This window comes from Aptenodytes patagonicus, chromosome Z (assembly GCF_965638725.1).
Source record: "Aptenodytes patagonicus chromosome Z, bAptPat1.pri.cur, whole genome shotgun sequence".
NCBI classification, from domain to species: Eukaryota; Metazoa; Chordata; class Aves; order Sphenisciformes; family Spheniscidae; genus Aptenodytes; species Aptenodytes patagonicus.
The window spans coordinates 78,432,897-78,457,063 of record NC_134982.1 but is presented as its reverse complement, the minus strand read 5'-3'; the positions used below and the strand labels follow the sequence as shown (position 1 = coordinate 78,457,063).

Below are 24,167 nucleotides of genomic sequence, written 5' to 3'. Positions count from 1 at the left end.
TGCAGTATTCTGGGCTCAGTTTTACTTGCTGGAAAGCAGGCGGGGTTACAGACACTTTTACCTCTGTTGTTGGAATAGTTTTGACTTGAGGCAATATTAAGGCAGTCACCAAGTCTTGGTGTTGTGTAAGATACTTGTCTTTCTTGAAAGGAGCTGGCAGCCAAACCTAAAGCTAGCCTGTGATGACTATGTGAAAGTATTTTTGTGCCCTAGTTCTAGTCTCTTACTCACTATACCTGATTGTGGATTCCCCTCCATGTTACTACTTAAGTTTGGGGCAAAATCTTCAACTAGAAAAAGAGGAGAATGGCAGCGGGGGGAAGGGAGCAAGGTTGGTGTTCTTAGCAGTTCATAGTTTTGTTTGTCTCAAATAGTTTAGCCTGTTTGAAAAAGAGATCATAGCACTTACACCTGCTCCTCTCTAGGGATCAAGCTGTTTCATGTGCTCAGGTAATCTACCCAATGCATGCACTGGAAGCAGGAGGAGGAGGACAGGGAACAGAAAACAAGACCTCCACTTCAGTATTGACTGGTTTGAAAGCCTCTCCCTTCAAGCCTGAAGAGCAACTGCATGACTCTGAGGAACGGCACACAGCTGTTCAGACCTCCATGGGAAAAGGCACAGGAGAAGGCCTTGCCATCCTAGAAAGTACAACAAAAGTGAAGTTAGAAGTACACTTACTTATGTTTCCCTCAGGAGAGATGACTACATAACATAAGGGTAAGCTTTATTTTCCCCCTCCCTCCCTCTTCAGAAAGATCTGCTTGATAAAATCCCTCTAGAGTGCACAGTGGTCTATCTAAAGAGCACAAAGGTGTATCATCAAGAACACCTGAGACACTTCAATCATCACAGTCAAGACCAGCTAAGTTCCAGCACAAGTTTCACCCACCTTTTTGGTTTCACTAGCCTCCCTGTATAAGAAAACTGCTGTTAGCAAGAAGAAAACAGGGTATGCAAGAGTCAAGAGAGCCAGGTCTGAATCACTGTCCCCATTATTTTGGGGATTCCCATTATGTTCTTTAAACGTGTTCATCCAGAAGACAGGCTGGGGAATGCTACCTGGCTCTTACCAGGAAGCTGTGAAAGCAGGGGCACAAGCAGGACCAAGTAAACTCTAAGCTTTCTTCTCAGCTTCCCTAAGAAGCAAGCCATTGTTTTGGACCAAATGTTTTGGACCCTTCCTCAGCCACCCCCACCTTCTGACAAAGGTATCAGTAAATGAGAAGTCTGGGGTGCACTGCAAGACTTCTCTTTTTTGCTGTTACAACGAAGGACTTTTCTAAAGAAAGAAAAAACCACACAACACAAAACCAAGCCTGTGGTCAGGTTACACTCTTCCCTACAGTGGTGTCCAGTCACGGCCACAAGCGCACATTACAGCGCTAGCAATTACATTCCCCTCTTCCACCTAGTGATGCTGCTTTTCACAGCAAGGAAGTCTTCAGCGTAACTCATTCTAGGACCTATGTTTATGCAAACCTTTGAGGTTCCAGTAGCATTCTTCAGTGGAGAAAGAAAAAAAAAAAGCAGCCATCCCTGCCTCCTCACCCAGAGCCACCACAGGGACCCTTTCAGTCCTTTACAGGTCTCAAACCCCTGTCATGCAAGGCTGCAAAAGAGGCAGTGGGAAGGTATGGCCTTACACTGATGACAGGAGCAAGGTCTGCTATAGAACTTTGATCTACAACCTGGAGGTGCAAGCATCAACACTGATCCTCATCACTGTCTAGGGATTATTCCTGTGCAGCTTTTTTGCCATGTTTAATTACTGCTCTCAGCTACAATGGATGATTGGACAACTAGCTTGGCATCGAAGAGGCCTTGTTTGTAAGGCAAGAATGAGTCAGACCATTAATACTGTTAGTCTTCTAAACAGTCTTTTTTTAAACAATGGTAGATAGTGCTAGAGGTGCTGACCCTAGAGGTTAGCCAGAAGTTTACAAGAATAATAAACCCGAAGAGGTGAGGCTTTCATGGTGATTGATAAGAATAAGTTATGCACTGTTTCACAATAGTATTGTAATGCTATGATACAGCAGATTTATGTGCTACAATGAGATGCCAAATAAAACAAGTATTAACAGACAGGTAGGTAGATATGCAAAATCAGAAGTATAGAATGAGGTTTTTTCAATTTAAAAAGAGACACTGTTGGTTAATACATCTCATCTAAATACGGTACATACCTTACCGACGTTCCAGAGTTCTGCTTTAAGAAGGAAGGGAACCCTTGTACGAACACAGGTTTCCAAGCAGAGGAACATTATTAGGGTGCCACTGTGTAGAGATATTTTATCTTGACAGAATAATCGGGTCTTAATTTAAGGGAGAAATAACTTTAGCCAATTTTAGCCATTTGCCTGTGGAAAGCTGCATCTCATTTTGTGCTTCCTATTCCTTCTGATTGTGTAACAGCTGAACGCTAAGTTGCTCCACATAGAAAAGTCTCCTATAATACTTCTTAGCATTTTCTCGTAGTTAAGATACAGCATTTCTTGCAAGATTATGACACTTAGAGCAACAAAGAATGACAGGCCTACTTAAGTGTGCAGTAGGAGGAAGCTACTATTTTAGAGAAACCGCATTTTCTCCTGTGCGGCCTGAAAGCAGAACTTTGGACTAGACATTTTGAAAAGAATTACCTGTGAAGGCTTCCTTATCGCAAATGAAAATATTGTCTCCAGGATACAGTGCCATTTAAGTAGGCCAGAGGAATGTTAATCTTTTTGGACAAGTAGATCAAGTATATTCCTAGTGATGTTAGTGAACACTTTTTGCCTTAGGTAACTACAAGTGCCCAAAACAGATGTCAAGGTCGCCTAGGAGCTGATGCTAATGAGAATGAGCTAGTTAACAGAAATCAACATTCCAGTTGTGAGTGCAGCAGACTTTTCAGCTCACTTTTCCTATTAGTGTAATTAGATTGCATTAATGATTGAACTACAACACATGCTGAAAAAATCTCTAGCATATTTCTTTTGGTAGGCAGTAGCATTCTTAGGCTACTTAGTTTTAGCAGCAGCTATACAGCCTTCTGTACCAACAACTGCATGGAAGCTAGTTTGCAGCTGAAGATCAAGATTATGATTTAGGTAAGTGGCTGATAGAGGAAGTGTGGTAAACACTTAAGCAACAAGCTTAAAGCATTTCAGAAAAGGAAAGACACAAAATGTGAGATGATTAACAGTGAATCAACAACAAGGCACATTCCCCTTCAGGGGAGGTAACTCAAACCAAATCGGTGTCAGATTACTTTATATGAACAAACTTTCAAGTTAATGAAAGAAACTGGCCTTGCAAGTTTACAAACAGTTCTATTTAAGAGTCAGAGACAAAAATCTAAGCTGACATGTTAAAAGTTTTGCGTAGTTTCATATACTGAAGTAGTAACAGTTCCGCTAAAAGAAGTCACACCTTCAACACGTTCACAAGGTACTGAAAGACACTAAGTTCTTGTCCTTAAGATAAGGGAATACAATGCAAGACATAGACGTCCAGAACATGCCCTAAAAAACAACTCCCCAAAGAAAAAAGTACTAGGAAAGGAGAATGTTGCTTTGTACCTTTGTTGTAACCCTGTATGTGATATATGTCTCCATTGTGCACACGTGTTTTTTGGGATCATCAACAGTAACAAAGAGGTCTCTAGTTTCTCCATCCAAGTCATCATCCAGCTGCAGTCTGTTGAGGAGAGATGAGGATGAGGCTGGGCTAGAAGTGTCCACAGGTGTGCCATTGGGTAGACTGAGATCCTGTATTGGAGAGGAAAAAAGCAGCAGGTTTTTAATAAGTGAACAGATTCACTGTAAAGCACAGTATTCTCAAAGATGTTATTGACAAGCTTCACTGATATATTACAAGGGCTATTTATTTCAGCAGCTCCAAGGATCACCCTTTTCCAGGACACCTGGGCAATCCCCTAAGGTCTGGGCTTTGAGCATTAGGTTGTTCTACTGTTCCACAAGTTGAAGAGAAAGCACATTACCACCATACCTCCCCTTAGCATGGCGCAACCTGGTTTCTATCCGTGAGGAAGTAGAAGTACTGCTGAACCAACTGTTCCTGGTGAGGCAGAACCAACTTAGACTCTGAAAACAAAACAGCTAGGCAAATCAAGAGACCTACTTATAAGACAGGCTTCAGGCAAAGTGGCAACAGTTCAGTTGACTGGAACGCAGTCAGCCTTCGCCTCTGCCCTCCTTCCTCTACTATAGGAGTCTCCAAACTTGTATCAGAGGCTTCCCATCCAGTCCATTAACTTCCAAACATGTTGACAGCAGTCAGACTGAATTGCCATCACTGCACTACAGGACAGTCACAGATCACACTCTAGCACCAGTGTCTATGCACACCTCCTTTTTGGAGTCCTAATGCCAATGAAAACACTGTGTTTTGGTCAGAGAGGTCCTCATTCCCATCCTCCCAACTCCAAGAGTATCATGCAGTGCCTAGGGAAGACAGAGGCTAAAAGAATCAGCAAGCGGCTATTTTAGGAAGAGACACACAAGGGTTTGGGAAGTCTGTAATTCCTTGACACTGACTCAGCGGGGGGGGGGGGGGGGCTTTATAGCCAGCTTGGTACATTCCCACACCTTCAAGTCTCACAGTTTGATATAGACCAACTACTCCATACAGCCAGTGGCTACTGCACTTTGCATAAATATCACAGCAACTTCACACGTGCTCCCTGCTCTGGTTTTGTACCAGAGGGAGCTGACAACATGTGACAAGTTGTGCAATATGTAGGAACATCTGACAACAGTATTAGAAAGTCCGAAACATCCATGGCTCTTCTTTTCAGAGAAGAGAGAAGGCTTCTTGTTTGTTTGTTTGAACTAGTAGCACAAGAATAGATTTACTCAGAGTGTTTCCCTTGTAAGGACAAAGGTTCCTCCGGTTGCTAGACAGAGAAACATCACTACAGCTAAGCAGCACATTAACTAGAATTGTTGTAGAATTACTGCTTACCCCCAGCTTCACACAGTCTTTAAGTGGCTAAATGAAACATGTAACCTTAGCAAAGCAATCCTGTTTGGGTAAGATCCTCTTTGTCCATGAGTATTCCTTACACAATTGTGGTTTATGTTCCAGCTGGTAGTCCCTGTCTTCAAAAGAAGTCCTCCTTTGTTCAAGAGTTCAGAATTACAGGTGAGAGCTTCAAGTTAAAGCTACTTACGAAGGTCTGCCTTTGACAACGGCCAAAAACAGGGCTAAGTTCCTACCAGTCTGTCACAAACCCATCATGGGAGTACTGGGATTTTACAGACAGCTCTCTGCCTGTTGCAGCCCTTTAGAACCATGGTAGTGCTGCTCTTCACCTTGAGGACTGCCTTCTGAAATAGGGAGGATAATACTTTAGCCTAGACTTTTTGGGAAAGGGGTGATCTAAACTATTGTCTACTAACAGAGAGGTTAGATGCATTCTCCCAGCTAATGCTCAGAAGTGGTTGCCAACAGATGAAAGATTTCAGATTTAACTGGCAAGTGAGCAAGTATTGGAAGGTAGGCACTCAAACGCCCTCTTAAGAGGGCAAAAGAGCAGGATAATCATGGCACAGCTTGCCAGCTCATACATAAGGTAGGCAGCTTGAACTACACAAACATCTGGCTCAGACTCAACATAGCAGGAGCGTGTACAACAGGAAGAAGCAATGCTACAATAGCTCAGCAGATAAGGAGTTCTGCTGGAGTTACACAAACAGAATAAGCAGAAGACAGGATAAGATTAGCAACAGGAGATAGCTTCAGAAAATCTGCAGTTCAGCTAGACAGGAGAATTTGGCTGAGCAGAGTAAAGAGCGCAGCAAACCCTGGGACACTGCAGTAGCTGTAGACAAATCTGTTCCTGTTTCCAAAAGGAAAAGACAGCTCTTCATTGCACATGTGCAATAAGCATTAGTATAAGACAAGTTGTGCCAGAACTGCAGCCAGTCAAATTCTAAGCTTCCAGTATGGAAATGAGTTAACTTCAGAAACAGCTTAAGCCTGGTTGCGCAGGAGATCTCAAAAGCTTGTAACAAAACTCTTCCGAAAGAGAGCTTAAAGAACATGATGGAATCGGCTTAAAATATGAAAACTCTGCATCAGGTGTCGGAACAACTGGAGGAAGGACCAAAGATGGAGCTTGCAGCCACTTGCATGAAGCTAGCGACTTTCCTCACCAATTCTGTTGGGAGAGAACAATATCGTACTAGCATGTCTTGCACTTTTTAAGCAGGGCAGAGGTTTGTGAAGGCTGGAATCCACTGCAGTCTACTGGAGTGTGTTCTTGCAGTCATGGGTCCTGTGGAATGTCTCAGGTCTTAAAATAAAGACTGTGATAGTTTTACCTGATTGAGCCTTGGATGAAACACCCAGATCTAGATCAAGTAAAGCTTCTAGACCAACTCTGGTTAGGAGCAGGAGGGCTGCTAGCTGGGGAGGGGGTGTGGAAAAGGACAGAGGATGTGTACACTGGAAGTACTACTGTGCTATACTGCCTCATCTGCGATGGCAGAGCCCTCCCCCGGCAGTCACAGCTGGCATCATGCCCTGCTACTTGGCTAGTTTTCAGTAGCTGAAGGCCAAGTTAGAAGCTAACTATTTGTCCTTCTTAGTGGGTGGAGCCTCCTAGCTAACCGCAGAAGGAACAATGCTTATGACTGCTGACCCTTCATTTAACAGTAGGCTGGATCAGTTTGCTGAAGTCTTATGCTATTGCTAGAAAGAGGTAGGCTTTGAAGTATCACAGCAGATGGCCTAGCAATCTAAGTTGTCTCAGGCTGTAATCCTTTCAGCAGAGCACCTCCTCGACATGTTAATTGGCACTGGCTTTCTTCCATGGGACTTGGGAAGATTTTTTGCAGTTGGGGAAGCAAGACTGCATCATCTGTCCTAGTCTGCTTTTACCACAGAAAGAGGAGTATGTCCGCAGAGCCTAGCAGGAAAGGAGATCTACAGCCCTCTGCATTTCTACCTGTCGATGTAGTTATCATACCCACAAACATTGAAATACTGACTATGTTATATAAAACAATTAATACAAGAGTCTGACTTCAGTGCCAGGGACTCATGCATCAGCTTCACCTTTGGTGCACCAAGTAGCTGCTCATCCACTGTTTTAAGTACCTATCTGCATTATCAGAGATCAGCACAGTCCAAGTCCCAGCAGGTACCTACTGCTCACAAAGCTCTTCACAGAAAAAAAAAAAGCCTTTTCGTCACAGCACCTGTTACTCACAGTACAGTCAGCCTGCCATGAAGCTGAGCAGTCCCACAGCAGGGAGGAGGGGAGGCTGCTTCCAGCAGCCAGGCAGATGGAATGGAGGGCAGGTTCTGTCAAGACATTTTTCAAGTCTTAGAGAGTATCCATGAAGACTTCCTCAAGTTTCAAAGCTTTTTCTAAAGTAAAGAGCAAAGATTCTTAGCCTCTGTCCCTCACCTCCTCAGGCCTGTCTCATAGCTTTGTCACCTGCTGAAGCAGGTCAGGTGAAGGTCTAGCTAGGCCTGGATCACAACCTATAGCAGAAATAGTACAACATTCAGACCTTCAGGTTCATGATCTACTGGTTAACTACAGTCTTTTGTGCACAGTTGTACAGCCACCTACAGGCAGACTCTTCATGCATTCCTATGGAGTTTGTAGGACTCCTCAAGACACCCAAATTCAGGGGTACATGAGATTAGATGACTCTAGCAGCACACGTTTGGTTTCCTATAGTGCAGGACAAGTGGGAACTAACTGCCTGTGTTGGAAATGCATTACCCCTGCCAACTATGCAGGCTGCTATCTGGTAAGGAAGCAGCTTCACATTCTTTTGTTGTATTATGCAGTCCAAACACCTTGACTAGTTAGCCTGCCCAGAAACAGATACTAAATCTATCAAGAAGTTCACTTCATCCAAGTTTAAAATTCAGCTGAATTTTCTAAACTTGAAGTCTGCATGTGAGATGCAAAATGAGTTGGGAAGTTTCCAGCTGATGTCATCTTCTCCCTCCTTCATCCTCCCAGGAGATTTTCCAAGACTCTGGATTTACAGGGCAGCTTGGATCCACATAAAGGAAAACCTCAGGAGCTTGGTATTCAGTCTTCTGGATGGCAGCCTCCCCCCAGTGGATTAGTACACACCAGAGAAAGCATCCAGGATTCAACCCCTGAAGGCTAAAAAAGGGTCTAAAATTCTGTAGGTATTGGCTGTCCTGGTTTCGGCATTGGCTTATTGTCAAGTGAAGATCATGCAGTCCTGCTGAGTTAAGTGCAGCTAGTCAATACTGCAGCTTCTACAAACTGAATGTTAGTTTTCACCTATCCTGCCTTAGCAAGTGTACAGCATAACCTGATAGCTTTGCTATCTAAGCAGTAGTCCATGCAGAAAGTGGAAGAGGTAGTTCAGCTAGGTCTTCCAAGCACAGATAAGCTCATCCCTGGAAAGGGTTAGCCTGAAACCACCTGATGTTGCAAGCACATTGCTCTCATTCAACAAGTATCAGATGACAGTAAGAGACATTTAGAAACGTTGCTGTTTAGAGGCAAGTGATGCACCTAACCCCAAATATCCCTGCCTAACTCGGGGACCTTACAGCCAGGCCTGTACTACTCCTAGAGCCTCACTGCTTCGCTTCTGAAATTCAGAGTGCTGCACCTTTCTCCTTGTGTTTCAAGGCGTTCCGTTGCTTTTTGCTATCCATTTCCCAGAGAGACACAACCACAGACACAGTCATGTCAAGGGGACAACAATTCCACACAACGATTGCAGTTGGTTTCTGCAACAGTCTTACCTTCATACCTTCAGTACACGACAATAAGCCATAGCAGAATTGCTGCTGGTGACTGGTGCTGGTTTAGATGTAAACACTTCCAAGAACACTATAAAAGCTTGCATTAACTTGGCTTTCACAGACCTGTTCATAGCACTACTTGTGTCATCCCAGCAAGTTTTGAAAGCAGGTATTTTTTGTTTATACATTCTCTGCCACTGGCCTGTACAGATCAGCTCTGTGTAGAAAGAGAAAGCACCTTTCCATCCTCCAGTCCATCTAGATCGGTTCATCTGTCACTGACAGCAGAGTATCCTATTAGGAGATCTCACTGAGCATCTGTATAGTGAAATCTCAGCCTGCACGAGACTATTATCCAATACCAGCCACAGACATATACCTAAACTTCTCTTCAGATACAGAACAAGGGACGAAAAGGCATTTGCTTCCCCTTTATATATGTTCAGTTTCATTCTCTACCAGGCATCAGCATCATATTTTGTTTACTACAGGTCACCTTTGTTTCCCCACACATATCTGAGGCAGATATGAGGTACGGCATGTCCCCTCCTCTTGCACTTGTCTTTGGGCAGCTACTTTAAGGCAAGAGGGACCAAAGTGGGGATCCAGACTGCAGAGAAGGGAGAATGCTCTGGACACAGTAGGGAAGGGAGGATAAGGTGGCAGTCTTCCTCTACAAGGTTTAAAAAGAACTAACAAAAAACCCACAGTTAAACTCCAAAAACCCTATTCATTCCCTGGAGGAAGTACCACATTTCTACATTGATCCACAAACAAGACAGTGCAAAGATGTAGTTTGACAAGGACTGTGAGAATCAACTTCTAAGGCTGGACCTATCCTCCTGGGAAAGGGTAAGTGGTTACACCAGCTCCTGACATCCTTCTCCAGTAACGGGCAGGAGAGTACAGTATGTTTAGGTGTACGCACAAGGAACAAGATTATACCCTCAGAAGAGGTCAGTGTTTTCCGCTATATTAATCATCTAGAATCAGACTGCAAGGCTGAGGCTATTTTAAGAACAATACAGACTAAGCTCAAATCAGAAGCAATTCTTCTTGCTCTTACCTGGAAATGTGTCAGCAGAGGAGGGACAGTGCTGGGTGTTGAGGACACAAGCCCAGACTTTTACTTCCTAGCCCTGGAGAGTATTATGCAGCAAGTCTGTGGGCCCTGCAGCGTTGGGCAGAAAGCCCCTAACTCTAATGGGGCATGCATACCACATCTGGTCCAAGCCTCACCTCTACAGTACCAGCAGTACCACTGGTATTCTGCCCATCTAACCGAAAAGCCACTAGACAAAGACAGGATCAATTTGCTCTCAGGATATTTTAAATAGGTGTCAGAGTACAGCATGCTGCCAAGCCATGAGTCTGATGACTTTGTTCTGGAGTTCATCACTCGAATTAGTGTTTCTGCTCTATAGGTCAGAGTTGCCTGGAGACAGACTCCTCAGTATCCCTGAAAAAATAAGACTTTCAGATGCAGCAGCTGATTGTAACGGCATGCAGTTTGGTACCACTCAAGACCTGGGAGCATTCTTGCTTATAAAGGTATCATGCTTGGAACAGTGTTTCTTTGCACTTTGGCTGGACAGAGAAACACTGGAACAAGCTTCACAGAGACATTACATGATTGACATAAGCACTTTCCAAGCCTTCTAATGCAGGTCATGGGACTCCCACCTCTTTCCTGAGGCTAACAGCCAAGTCTTATAGGATGGATTATTTTACTTTGTGGTTTGTTTTCCCATAAGTCATCACATTTAAGCTAACCAGAGCAAGAATGTGGGCATAGAAGCGTTTCTTGCAAACAGCATCTTCAACAAGAGCAATAAGCTATCTCCTACCTCTGTTGCTGAAGCCTTCAGGGACTCAGCTACAACATGGCTCAGTTTCAGCCTTCCTGTGCACGGGGTAAAGGGGGGTGTCACAGGAAGGTGTCAAGTACCACATCAGACCATCTGTTCATATAGTCTGGCTATATGTCTGTCTTCTCACAGAGTCCTTAAGAGGGCGGGCTCTTTTCCTAGTCTGGAAGGGGTACTGTGCACTATCACACTAAAGCTAAATGTGATTCACGTTGCACTCTAAAAATGAGGATCATGAGTGGCATCTCACAGATGTTTTACAGCAGTTAAGACAAGTCCTTCAATATTAGTAATAAACCATGTTACTGTGCCACTTTGTGCACAAAAGGCCAAAAGGCTTTGGGGGCCAGGCATTTGGCAGATAAAATGGGTTGTTTTTCGGAGCAGACATTAATTAGGCAAAATGTAAAGGGATAAGACATACTTTTGTCTTATTAACTCTCACTAATCTGACATGTACTTCCCCATATCCTTTGAACAGGAAGGAAAGTGCGAGGAGTAACTGGATGCTTGCCACATCTTACAGCTCCCTTACTGAGGCAAGGTATTTTAAATGCAAAGATGTATTTTAACACATCCACAGGATGACCTGCTGTCTTGGAAGAAACAGCCCCAGATCCAAGGTTAGCTTCTACATCTGTTTACAAAGCACTAGAGTCCTCGCAGAAAGCTTTTATCTATCTTCCTAAGCAAAAAGCCAGTCTGGCAACTGTCCAGCAAGATTAGTTCAGTTATGTTTAAGCTGTAGAAAGTAGTAGAAAAGTGCTTGTGACCCAAAGGAAAGCAAAAGTTTAACATTTGGGCAGACTTGGATTTGCATCCTTTAGCAGAGCTAAAGGTTCTTTCTTCCTTCTACAGTTCTCAGTAGAAGGCAACAGGCACCAACTCCACTCTATCTTCAGAGCTCAAAGATCTCCACAAATGGCAGAAGCTAGATGTCTTTGGAAACATTTCGAAAAATGCAGACCCTTTGAGTCAAGTCTCCAGTTACTCTCCTCTATCTCTGCTAAGTTCCACGTCCACCTGCAAGGAGTTTGTTTCAAGAATAATGTTCGTTATAAGACTTGAATTATTATCAGAAGGGTTCTGCAGCTGTGTGCGCAGGAACATCATAACCCATTTTGATATGCTAAAGAGCACCTTGTTAGTGAACAAGCCTAACACATCCAGTGTTCTGTTTAAAGTTTCATTTTCAGAACCTGAGCTCTGACCTTCTAAACAGCAAAGCAGCAGGCAGGATTTAGACCACGAGCAGGAAAACTTGAATCCAGCGTCTGACTAGGAGTCATTCCCAATCCAAGAAGCCAGATTTATATCTGATTACAGATGGAACAGTTTGTTAAGCTTGTCCAAACTAAACTGCTTTCTCCTAGAGACATACGGCTTTGTGTTAAAGCTCTGCAGACATACCGTGCAGCAGTTTTTTCCCGTTCATGCTCTAGAAGTAGGTTTAGCTGCATCAGTTATCTAGGTATCCAGCGTCACCAAAGTGCCAATTTGGCTGAGATGTTTTTCAGAGCAAACAGTAATATTTTTTAAATATGAACAGATGCAAAGGATTGGGGAGAAGCAGAGAGAAGAAACAGGAAGGAAAGAGATGATAAAGGGCTGGAAAGCACTGTAGTATCCTGATGAATACTTTGTTCAAACAAGCAAGAATACACTTCCATATTGCACTACGATGTGGGTTTCCCCATGCTCACTGTTTTAGATGAGTTGCATTGCATTAGCATTTCCCCACACAATATCAGTGGAGGTTTCATGAGAGCAAGTCAGACTGACGAGACATCACTGTGCAAATAAAGGAGGCAGAGATATTCAGAGGGGAGAACTCATGTTTTCATCTCAAACCCTGGAAGAGCTGGAGGAGTGTGCTCTTGGAGGAGCTCGAGTTAGTTTATGCAGGTGCAATTTAAGGGATAGCCCTTCATCATGTTTGCTCATAAACAAGACATTTTCCAGCAGAAAGGCAAAGTGCCTATCTCTTGGAAGAAAAAAAAATAAAAAACCAAAAAAAACCCCACACAGTATGACCGCTTCACTCCCTGCTTTAATGAGAGCAAGCGAGGAAAAGCAGTCATGCAGTGTTTCCTCACAGTATGAAAACTATCTATAGAGACCGATGGAGGGAAGAAACAAGGCATGAGGTCTACAGACTAATTAATTTATAGAAACATCCTTTATGTACATGGCCTAGCCTAGTGGCCTAGGCTCCTGACAGCCACTGTGGCACATACAGGTATTTGGCACACATGGCTTCAGATGAAGTATACTGATCCAGGAGCAAGCTAGTCAGCACACTGAAAGTCAGCATACAAATCCTGAAGAGGCCAAGCTGATCACTGGCAATAAATGGTATTAATTAAAATTTTCCAGGGATTTTCTTGGCAACAATCCAAAAACACAGCTTCGTCTTGGCAGTACACAAGATTTCCACTCACAATTTGCCTTATACTAGCATCTAAAGAGCTACAGCAAAGGTGCCGGTTCTACCCAGATAAGTTTGAGTGTTGTCTGGGGTAGTCTATCACTTACATACCCACATGTCAGCGCTTTCACCACTGAGCTAGTGAAAGTAGCTGTTGCTAACACCATCTGCAGCACTGAGGGGGAAGAGGCTTCTCTGCCCTTGAGCAACACCTGCACTGCAGCATATTCCTTTCAAGGAACACATCACGTCATTCAAGCTCACTGGAAAAGCGAGGCCAACTATGCAGACAGACTTTAAGATAGGGGGTTTTTTATACCCCAAGAGGCCCTTCAGAAGGATATAGCAAGTTCCATTCAAGCAGCGTAAGGCAACACTTTCCCATGAGGACAGGGCATTGAACCAGTGTAGTAACAGCTTTCTTGGTAGATGTGACAGAGAGAAGCTTCACCCCTTGCTAGTATTTTGGCTTTGAGAGGCTACTAGCTACTCTCATCAGATATGCAGCATTAGGGTGGTTTAAAAGAGCTTTTTTTTTTTCTTCCCTCCAGACTTAAATTCAGCTCCAGGTTAGAGTGCAGACTAAGAATAAGAATCAGGATTAAAGCATGTGGTTCAGTGCTGTGAACCATGTAAGCTGGAAGCCAAGCCACTAATAACACTACAGACCACTGCAACTATTATTTTCCAAGACAGGTAGAGAGGTTGTCATCCTCACAGTAGGGTCTGCACTCCTTCATTTGAGGGTATCATCTGGAATCAAGTAAAGCCAGTTGCTATTTACACTTTGTTCATTCTCCTGGAGAGCAGAGTACTACGCATTTTTGTGACATCTTTCCTCCCACATGCTAGTGTGGTTCTCTTCAACCTAAGATACATAAAACCACAAACCTGAGTCCAGCAGAAGCCCATGTTCTGGGGTTAGAGACACCACCACTTTCACTTCCAGAGTAACTTCTCACCTACTGCTTATTGCTTCATAGAACAAGCAGTGTAGAAGCTCTGAATGTGGCTTTAAGACAGTGATGTTCTCCAAAGGAATTTATGCTTTGACAACCACTCTAAATACAGCTCTTGGCTGAGCTCTTTCCTTGCCTGTTGTATGAATTTTGGATTATTGCCTTTATTATCAGAACAATTTCAGCTAGTTCCACTAACTCCTGTCATCTACGCTTATTCAGACAGATACTGCATGATTTCTGTGAAATATTTGGTTAAGAATCAACAGTTTTGGCATTACATCATCACCTACAGCTGAAGGCAACACCTCTTTCCGCCCCCGCCCCACCCAATTTAGAAAATAAAACATGTCCCATAAATTCATCTGTCAATAAAACATTTAAGTTGGACTGGCATTGGGAATGCTAACTCATTAAAGAGTTGCAGCTCACTGGATTTGTTTTCCATCTTCAGTTGGTCATTGGAGTATTGCTAGTAGCCACCTTGCTGTCAGTTTATGCCCTTAGTAACTGGACGAGAAACACGTTCCCCACAGTTTTTCAATAATTTACTAAGAGTAAATTCCCTCAGCTTTTACCTCAGGGTTGCAGTTGCCACCACCTCCAAGGTGGAATTTGGAGCTTTCTGCCCCATTTCATCCTAGTGATGGGAGTAGTTTTCCCCAGCCACAAGAGCTTGGAGTCTCAGCTGCAATGCAACCCGGGCTCAGGCAGTCAAGTCAGCCACAGCTTAAAGAGTGGGTACCGCTCAGCATTTAAGCTCTTGCTCAAGGTCAGCAGGGAACAAGCTTCAGTGAAGTTACTTCTGAGAAATACACAGGACCACACACCATTTTTAATTGGTGTATTGTCCGTCTGCAGACTGAAGCACATGCAAGTTACAATCTCAAAGATGCAGTTTAGGTGTTGCAGGCAGATTTTCATGTAGCAGTACTGAGTTAAGTCTCACTGCACCATAAGAGCTCCTGTCTTGCTTCCTGACCTACTTTACAGAAACCAGCCTCTCCACTCAGATAAGTAAGAGACTGGCTAGTGTGACAGCCAGACAATCTGTATGAGATACCACAAGAGTAGTCCACAATGCTAGAAGACACCAGTACAATAGTTTGCAGGTTAATCTAGGAACTGATGTGTCCCAGATGACAGTGTGTCAATAAGAAAGCATCAGACTTTATCCTTTGCCCCTCCCATCATTAATTACAGGGACATGCTGCCTGAGGCTTATCACAAACCCCTGAGGCACCGATAGAAGAATGATGTGCCCACACAGCTGTAAAAAGAGAGCTTCTTAATCAACCTGGCTATCCCCTTCTCCCCATGAAGGAGCTCCGACAGCATCCAGCAACTCGGGTAGGTTTGAGGCGTTCCAGCACAGGCAGCCCAGAGGATTCTTTCCGGCCACCAAGCACAACTTTTTCCACCATGGCTGACAAGTTATTGCCAAGACTGACCCTGCTGAAACCCAGCTGAAGAACCAAGTTCCTCTACGTACATTTTGAATATCTGTTTTCAATACTTTGTCTCATTAAGTATGAAGCAATCCTGTTGAAAAGATTATGAAAGCTGTGCAACAGTGAGTTCAACCTCAAATATACCCCTCCCTCCATTAAGTTGAAATAAAAACCACAAAGTAATAATACTGTTATACAGTAGAAGCTATATTCAGTTTTACCAGATGGAAAGATTAAAAAACGTAACGGTACTAAGACAGTTATGTTGCTGCAAGTGTTTGTCCCAAGTTAAGTGTTAGCTATCCTTCATCTTGTTCAGAAGAGATAGGAATTGCCAATTCCAGAGAAACTCACTGTACTGGGAAGTTGTGGGTCATAAAAAGATCACCGAGTATAGTTTTACGACAGTACTACAGCACCTACATTGTAAGATATCATTAAAGCACCCTTAGCAATAAAATCCTGTTTCTGTAAGTGAAGGCAACTGTAAGCAAGCACACCAATGCATTGTTGTATGTGCTTCTACACCATCAAACCCCCAGAGTGACTGCAAGCAAAAAGGAGACGAGGACTCAATCTTTTCAGTAAGATACCATGGTATTAACCTATCCAAGTGATATCATGAGTTTGAGAGATGAAATAGCTAGAGAAAGCAGTTCTGGTTACCACCATTATGAAAGACGGGAAACTGGATTCAGCCAGCAGCTTGGCTGTGGATAGAGCACTGATGACAAGCTGAAAGCCATGCTAGGTTTAAGTCAGTTCTTTTAACTAGGAGACTAGAAAAGAGCTGCCTGATGCACGCGCGTGCACACACGCACACAGTGCGACAGGAGAAGAGACAGCAGTTCCTTTAGACAAGATGACTAAGCTCAGCCTTTGAGAGCTGATGGTCCATTTATGAAACATGTGGCAGACAAGTGCTTGTACCTAAAAGCTTCCTGGTGTAAGAACCATGGTTCAGCGATTTAACATATACCTACTATGCAACGTAACCTCCCCATTCAGTTCAGTGACGGCAGGAAGAGAACCACAGGATTTCCCAAAAGCCAAGACAGCTTCATAAATAGGTGAATTCTGAAACAGTTAGGAGACAGTTCAACCCAACTAGCAATCCTATTGTCCTAGATGGAAAACAACATTCCTGTGTCCTTCAAGCACTTCTTCTGCAGACAAGGACAGGGATTTACTGGAAGAAGCCTCACGTTCACAGGTCCTTATGGGTAACTTGAATCACAACGATACTTGCTGGAGGGACAACACAGCAGAGGTAACATCAGTTTAGAAGGTTTCTGAAGTGCACTGATGGCAACTGCCTGACACGGGTGATTGATAAGCTGACAAGGGTAGATGCTTTGCTAAACTTTAGTCTTACAAAGAAGGAAGAATTGGTCAGGGACGTGAAGGTCGGGGGCTGCCTTGGCCACAGTAGACATGAGCTGGTGGAGTTCAGGATCCTGAGAGGAGGGAGCAAAGCAAAGAGCAGGATCACAATCCCAGACTTCCAGGGAGCAGACTTTGGCCCTCTTCAGGGATCTCCTAGGAAGAAGGCACATGGCCCTGAAGAGGCATCCAGGAGAACTAGTTGATTTTTCAAAGAACACCTCTCCAGCCCCAAAACTGGTCCATCCCAATGAGTAGGAAATCAAGCAAAGATGGCTGGAGACCTGCATGCAAGAACATGGAGCTCCTGACTAAACTCAAATATAAAAAGGAAGCACAAAAAAAGGCAGCAGCAGGCACAGTTGACCCAGGAGGAACATAGATACGCTGTCTGAGCATGCAGGGATGGGTTTAGTGGGATGGAGCTGAATCTGGCAAAGGATGAGAACAGCAACAAGAGAGGCTTCTACAGGTACATCAGCAGCAAAACGAAGAACAAGGAAAATGCAGTCCTGATGGGGCAGAGGATCTGATGACAAAGGACACAGATAAGGCCAAGGTACCCAGTACTTTCTTTGCCTCAATCTTTGAGATGACCAGCCTTCAGGAATTCCAGGCCCCTGAGCCGAGTGGGAAAATCTGGAACAAGGCAAACTCACCATCAGTGGGGGAGGATCAGGTTAGGTTAGTATTTCAACAAACTGGACAGACATAAGCCCATGATGAGATGGACCCACAAGTGCTGAGGGAGCTGGATGATGCCACTTTCAATTATCTTGTCCTTATTATGCTGATGAGGGGAAGTTCCTGAGGACTGGAAGAAACCGAGTGTTACTCCTGTCTTCAAGAAGGCAGATACAGGGAACTACAGGCCAGTCAGCCTCACTTCAATCCCTGGAAAGGTGATCGAGCAAATATTGGAAACCATTTCCAAACACACAAAGGACACGGTGAGGAGAAGTCAGCATGGATTTAAGGGAAGTCATGCTTAACCAACCCAACACCTGCTATGAAGATATGACTGGCCCGGTGTACAAGAAGAGAGCTTTAATGTGGTTTATCTCAACTTTAAGAGGGCTTTCAACACTGTCTCCCGTAACATCCTCCTAGACAAGCTGGTAAGGTACAAGCCAGGCAGATATACAGCAAAGTGGACTGAAAACTGTCTGAACTGCTGGGCCTAAATGGTTGGGATCCCACAAATTCCAACTGGAGGGCAGTCATTAGTGGAGTACACCAGCAGACAGTAATAGGGCCACCACTGTTTAACACCTTCATTAATGACCTAAATGATGGGACAGGGTACACCTCAGCAAGTGTGCTGAGGGTACAGAACTAGGTGGAGTGCTTGATACGTCAGATAGTTGTGCTGCCATTCAGAGGGACCTCAACAGGCTGGAGAAATGGGCTGACAGGTACCTCATGAAATTCAACATGAGGAAATGCAAAGTCCTGCACCTGACAGGAATAACCCCTTGTAGTAATATGTGCTGGGGGCTTACTGGTTGAAAAGCAGCTTGGCAGAAGGAAAGAAAAAAAAAAACCACACACCCACAAAAAAACCCTGCCACACACAACAGATCCTGGTGGAAAAGTTGACCGTGAGCCAACAATATGCCTCATGGCAAAGAGGGCCAACAGCCTGGAGAGGAGAATGCTCAGGGGATCTTACCAATATGGATAAATACCTGATGGGAAGGTGTACAGGAGGTGGTGACAGACTCTTTTCAGTGGATCCAACAACACAATGAGAGACAATGGGCACAAATGGAAATATTGGAAGTTTCACTTAAACGTGAGAAAGAAATTTTACTTTGAGGGTGACGGGATGCAGGAACAGGTTGCCCAGAGGGATATTCAAAAACCAACTTCAGTGTCCTGGGCAGCCTGCTCTAGCTCACTCTGCTCTGAGGGGTTGGACTGGACTAGAAGATATCCAGAGGTGCCTTCCAGCCTCAACTTCTCTGTGATTGCCAGTTTTGTGTTCCTGTAGATTGGAACTGAGATTAACTCATCCATACTGACATTGTTTCACGAGTTCACCAACTTCAGTTCCTAACTTTCTGTAGTCCTCACTCTCTCCCAAGACTGAGAATTTACATCCAGCTTGCTTTAAGAACAATACATAGTGCTGGTCTAACAGTTCTCATTTAGTCAGAGAAGGAAGAGGTTTGTAGAAGCTCAGGCAGATCTATTTTAAGCTTTCAGATTATACTGCAAACTGGTTTCATCTGTGGGTGGATGAAGTTTAAGAGCAATAATTAAACTAGCAACCAAGGAGGCTGGAAGTAGAGCTCCAGACTCTCAGTATATTTTTTGTTGGAGAGCTGCCAGGCTCCCTTCCAGAATATGAGTGTTAAGTAAGAATGCTCCAGCAAACACACCAAGTATTTATACTTGATCGGGTGCTAATACAGGCCTAGGGTTCACCAGGGTGGTAGCTTGGAAGCAGATGAGCAAGGGCTCACACGTCAGTAATAGTTTTCAGTTAGTAACCAGAAGTTTGCAATAGGAGTTTTAACGTCCCTCTCCATGAATTAGCAAATTCAAGCTATGCATTCATTGCAAGCCTGGTATTCCACATCAGCTCTGCTTGATATGCTACCTGTAAAATAGCCTTGAAGCTCACTTCAGCTCTCTGGTGTTAACAGAGCCAAATACAAGTCATGGGCATCTTCAAAGAAGAAAAGCTGAACAGGTTATAGGTAGCTGGCCAGAAGTACAGTATCAGGTAGTCAGAGATGTCTTAAAGAGAACAAGGGAGTCTGAGCCCTAGGACAGGTGGGATATTACAGCTTTTGGAGTGACAGGCAAGAAACCAGTACTGGGAGTCAGGACCCTATCAGACAGCTGCCAGTCTGTGCCATCAAGGCACACCACAGCAAGAACAACCAACATCACCCTATTAGGAAGACACTCTCACAACACAAGTCTAGAGGGACTACAAAGACCACAGCTAGAGGACAGCAGGAGTAAGCCACGCAGAACACTTTCTATCTAATTCTGCACAGCCTGGCACTTCCAACACTTAGCAGCACACTATTAAATCTGCACAGCCTCAGTGGGGCTGCATCCTGAGTCTCATCATACTTCTACAGCCATTTGGATACAATCACACAGCAGAATACCATCTACTTCTCTCCTCTGCTCCGAAGCCAGTAACCCATTAATAATGCCTTTTCTCCTCAGCGTCGAAGTGTTTGTCCTAGTGCACAGAGCAGATTTGCTATCGAAAGTGACAAACTAGTGAACTGGAGTCACGTAGTCACATGCAAGCAGAACTTCCTTTTTTTTTTTTTAAAGGAAAAAAAGGAGAGAAATCCACACTGACACTTCACCGTTTGTCTTACCTTCCTCTGCAGAGGATCCGCTCTGAAAAGCGGAAGGCATGCAAGCTAATTGAGATCTAAGAGCTCTGTAAGAGAGCAAGAACTCAGTTTTACAGCTAAGTCTGCAATGGACCCTGCCATGCATCCTGAGGGATTGTTTCCTCCTGCACATTTCCCTCTCACCTGATGTCAAGAAAAAAAAAAAAGGGTCAGTACTGCTTAGGTTCAGCTTTAGCTGTCTCCTTATTTGGAGGCTAGCAAGGGTAAAGGGAGAATAAGCTCAATAAAGCTGATGGTGGTCAGGAATCAAGATAAACAATGTTTTATGCAATTAGACTTGAGGGGAACAGAAAGATCTTTACAGAAGATCTGGCCAATACAGAAATGCTTCAGAGACAAGAATCTACAACTGAAGTGTTCCATGTTTGCTGCAGAATCACTGCAAAAGCCAAGTACTTAGCCAGAAATGTCCATTTCATTTAAAAGGTTAGATGCTGCTCAGAAGTCAAGGTTTCCTGGCTCTTAAAACAGCTCCCTCCTGCAAGTCAGGATGAAGATGTTATTTCAGACAATGAAAGCTCTGCGGCCCTCTTCATAAGATTCAGAAAACTTGAGACTAGTCTACGTAGAGGGCCTCAGAACCACGGAAGCTACAGAGAACAGCACAGAAGGTTCTCCTTCCCTTTCTGGTCACCTACTGCTCTAGTAGCATTAGCCACTGTTCTCAAACAGCAACCAAAGGTTTATGAGACTTCAAAGTTAGACAGGGTCTAAGCTACTACATTACTCCCATGTTTGAATCAAAAACCAACAGGAGACACGCAGACAGCGTTCCTGTCCTCCAGGTTCCTCTGACTCAGGATAAAGTAGTGTTCTTACTCAGCAGCCCCAAAAAAACAAGGAAAGCATGCTTTAAAGAATGCAAAGCAGTGATGGCAGAGGTTCAACCACTTCAGGCTGCACATCTGTAGCAGTGGAAATTGAACCACTGCTTTATGGGCAGGCAGCTTCCCTTACTTCTGCACTTTCTCCCCTCAGAGGATTTCAGTCTTAGGTACTTTTATCTTGCAGCAGTGTTTAGGAAGCATTTGCTCAGAGCAGGTAAGAAGAACACAGAAGCAGCAAGTTATCCAGTCCATGGTGATGGGGCAGCCATTGCTACTATCCCTCAGCCAGAGGGATGTCCTAGTACAGGCCTGGTTATGGACAGTGGTCCTTACAGAAGCTTACTGACTCAGAGCCACTTTGAAGCAGGAGACTTCAACCCAAACTTCTCCTGCAGTGCCAATCTCCACCAGACTCTCCAGAAAGGCCCTTGGAAAGGCCAAGAGAGCAGACAAGCACAGCTCCTATTCAAGAATCAATAAAGAACAGTTGCAGAGCTTTAAGCCTGAGTCAGACCTGACTACTGACCTCCCTCTGTTACCCAACTATTGGAGCTATCCACACATTATTAGTTGATTAGTGAGCCAGCCTTTCAAGAGACTAATGACCCACCACCAGAAATTAAGACCAAGAGACATACTAACCACCTAAAATGCAGTTTTACCTGTTTACCTGCACTTACCATACTCGCTCTCTAGACTACTCAATACACAGTGCAAGCAGTTGAAGTTTATTATTGCCTTAAAGTTAGGAACACCTGTTTGTTCGCTGAAGTTTTTCCTGAGGTGGGAAGGAAGTCATCTCCTTTTTTTCTTGCTAGTGCAGAAGGTATTAAGCAGAAGAAGGGACATCCCTCACACAGCAGAGCTGTTGGACTCCTACCATCAGGAGGATCAGACGCTTGGCTTTTTCTGCTAATTCAGCTAGAAGGAAAAAAAGAATGCTGCTCTCTTCCTACTGGAAATCCTTTTTTTCTGCAAGGCTTACTACCCTAGTGCCATTTCCAGGTCAACCACAGAACTGCTCTTGAGTCTAAAAATCACTTACCTCAGCCCCTTTTTGCTCTCCCCTTTAGACTATTTCTGTGCTGCCAAGTGCCTAGAACAGGACAGTACTACATACAGGTACTGGAAGATGGGCTTCACCTGTGTTGCTGGTGGGAAAACTGGGCAAGAATCTTCCTACTGAGGAGGAGTTAATTGACACGGCCTGAGGCTAGAGAAGTATTTCTGCTCCTAGGTTATCAGGGATGCTGATACATTTCTCAGACACCTCAAAGCAGTAAAGCAGAGAGGAGCTTGCTTGCACTCCAAAAGCAAAAAAGCTCTTTAATACAGCTGAGGGTGTGAGCTGCTACTCCTCAGAACAGAGCTTCTCACCAGCTACGGAGCAGTGTGGATGGACAGTGCTAACAGAGTGAGTACAGTACCACCGCTGCACTCCTGAGCTGCCAGAAGACCCATGAAGGCAGCTGCCAACTCCTATTGCTACAGGCTGGTCAGACAGCAACCTAGTTACGTGAGTAAATCCAATTGGCCATAGACAAAAAACTCCACAATCCCTACTCCCACCTTACACACATACCCTCTTCTCTCAGAGGGCCATCAACTCTTTGACAAGTTTCTTAGATGAAGGCATATGTTCCCAGAGGGAAGGTAAGCCTGGCTTCTCACTTGAGCCACAGCAGGCAAACGTTCAAGGAGAGGGCTCCTTACACGGGCAGGAACAAGTGCTGAATCTGTACAGTACAGTTACACGGCAGCAGAAGGTGACACATGGAAGAGGCCAGACTACCTTGACTCATTGCCCTAGAGCATGGGAGTGTATCGGATCAGACACTGCTGGCAGCCCCAAGGCTTCTGGAGGCTCCCAGATCCATCCTGCCCAGAAGCAGCTCCACGCTCCCCAGGACAACAGCCATAGCAAGCACCTCTTGCCACCAGCAGCTCTGTAACACTTTGTACGCACACCAGCTGGCCCAGAACTGCTTATTATAAAGTTTCAAACCGATCTCACCCCTTGCAACCTCTGCTCCCGGGAAATCCTATCTTAACACATTCCAGGAAGTCTGCCCAGAGAGATACTAAGTCCTTGCAAGAGTAGTTAACGTTATCAGCAGCGCTGTGCTGCCACTACTGCTTTCACATTCAGGAATTATCACATCCAAGGCCCACACATAGGCAAAGCACTTTACAAAGCTGGCTAGTGTCCTGCGGACACATGCCAGAGCTAGGGAAGGGAAAGCAGGCACAGATACTCCTGCAACAGCATCCTTTCCATATTACACTGCTGGGAAGAAGCGAGCAGGAGCTCAGCTCTGGAAGGGACAATCACAGACAAGCTGATGGCAAGCTCGGTGATAAGGAAACAACGGCAGCTCCAAGCCTTCGCCATGAGGACTACAGGAAGGAGGCAGCGAGGGAGTTGCAGCAATTCCTGTTCAGACCCATCTGTAGAGGGTATGAGCCACAGGAAGATACGATCAGCAAAATCTTGCCTCTCGCACCCACTCCGGTGAGAGCGGGAGCACAGGTGTCCCAGCTGGTCCTTCGCACAGAGAGACACGATGCCTGCAGCCCCCACACCGGCTGCCTTCTTCCTCCCCGAGCAGCCCCGGGCTCTTGCAACGGATGTCAGCAGCGTACAGGGTTTCATTTCCCTACGGGCAGCCAGGGATGCAGCCGGGGAAGGGGATGTGGTGGGGAGACACGCAGCCCTTCTCCCTCCTCTCCGCGCTCCGCTTCAAAAGCAGAGACCCCCCCGAATGCCGCGCTCCCCTTCCCCGGGGGCCGTACCTTGTCGGCGACGCTGCGGGGCAGGAGCAGGTCGGGGCTGGGGGTGAGCGCCGGCCCCATCTCCTCGCTGCTGGACGTGGCCAGGGGATGCGGCATCTCCCGCAGCGACTTGGGCCCGGAGGACGGGAGAGGCTTGGGGGCGCCCGCCGCGCCGCCCGACATCGCGCCGGGGCCGGGCAGCGACCGAGGGAAGGAAGGAGCGGAGGCCGCGCCGCCTCGGCGGGGAGCTGCGGGGCCGCGGCCGGAGCCTGCCCGCCGCCACCGCGCTACGAGGAGGAGAAGGAGGCGGAGGAGCAGGAGGAGGAGGA

The 24,167-nt window shown here is 45.2% G+C and overlaps 1 protein-coding gene across 1 annotated transcript in view; it reads right to left on the bottom strand.

Moving 5' to 3' along the window:
• Positions 1-24,167, bottom strand: part of SNX30 (sorting nexin family member 30) — a 50,475-nt gene extending 26,308 nt beyond the window's left edge. The window contains exons 1-2 of the mRNA XM_076362096.1: positions 23,860-24,167; positions 3,568-3,756 (exon numbers count right to left, since the gene is read on the bottom strand). Coding sequence (XP_076218211.1) covers positions 3,568-3,756; positions 23,860-24,021 — 351 coding nt within the window. The 5' untranslated portion in view covers positions 24,022-24,167. The remainder of the gene's footprint in view (positions 1-3,567; positions 3,757-23,859) is intronic.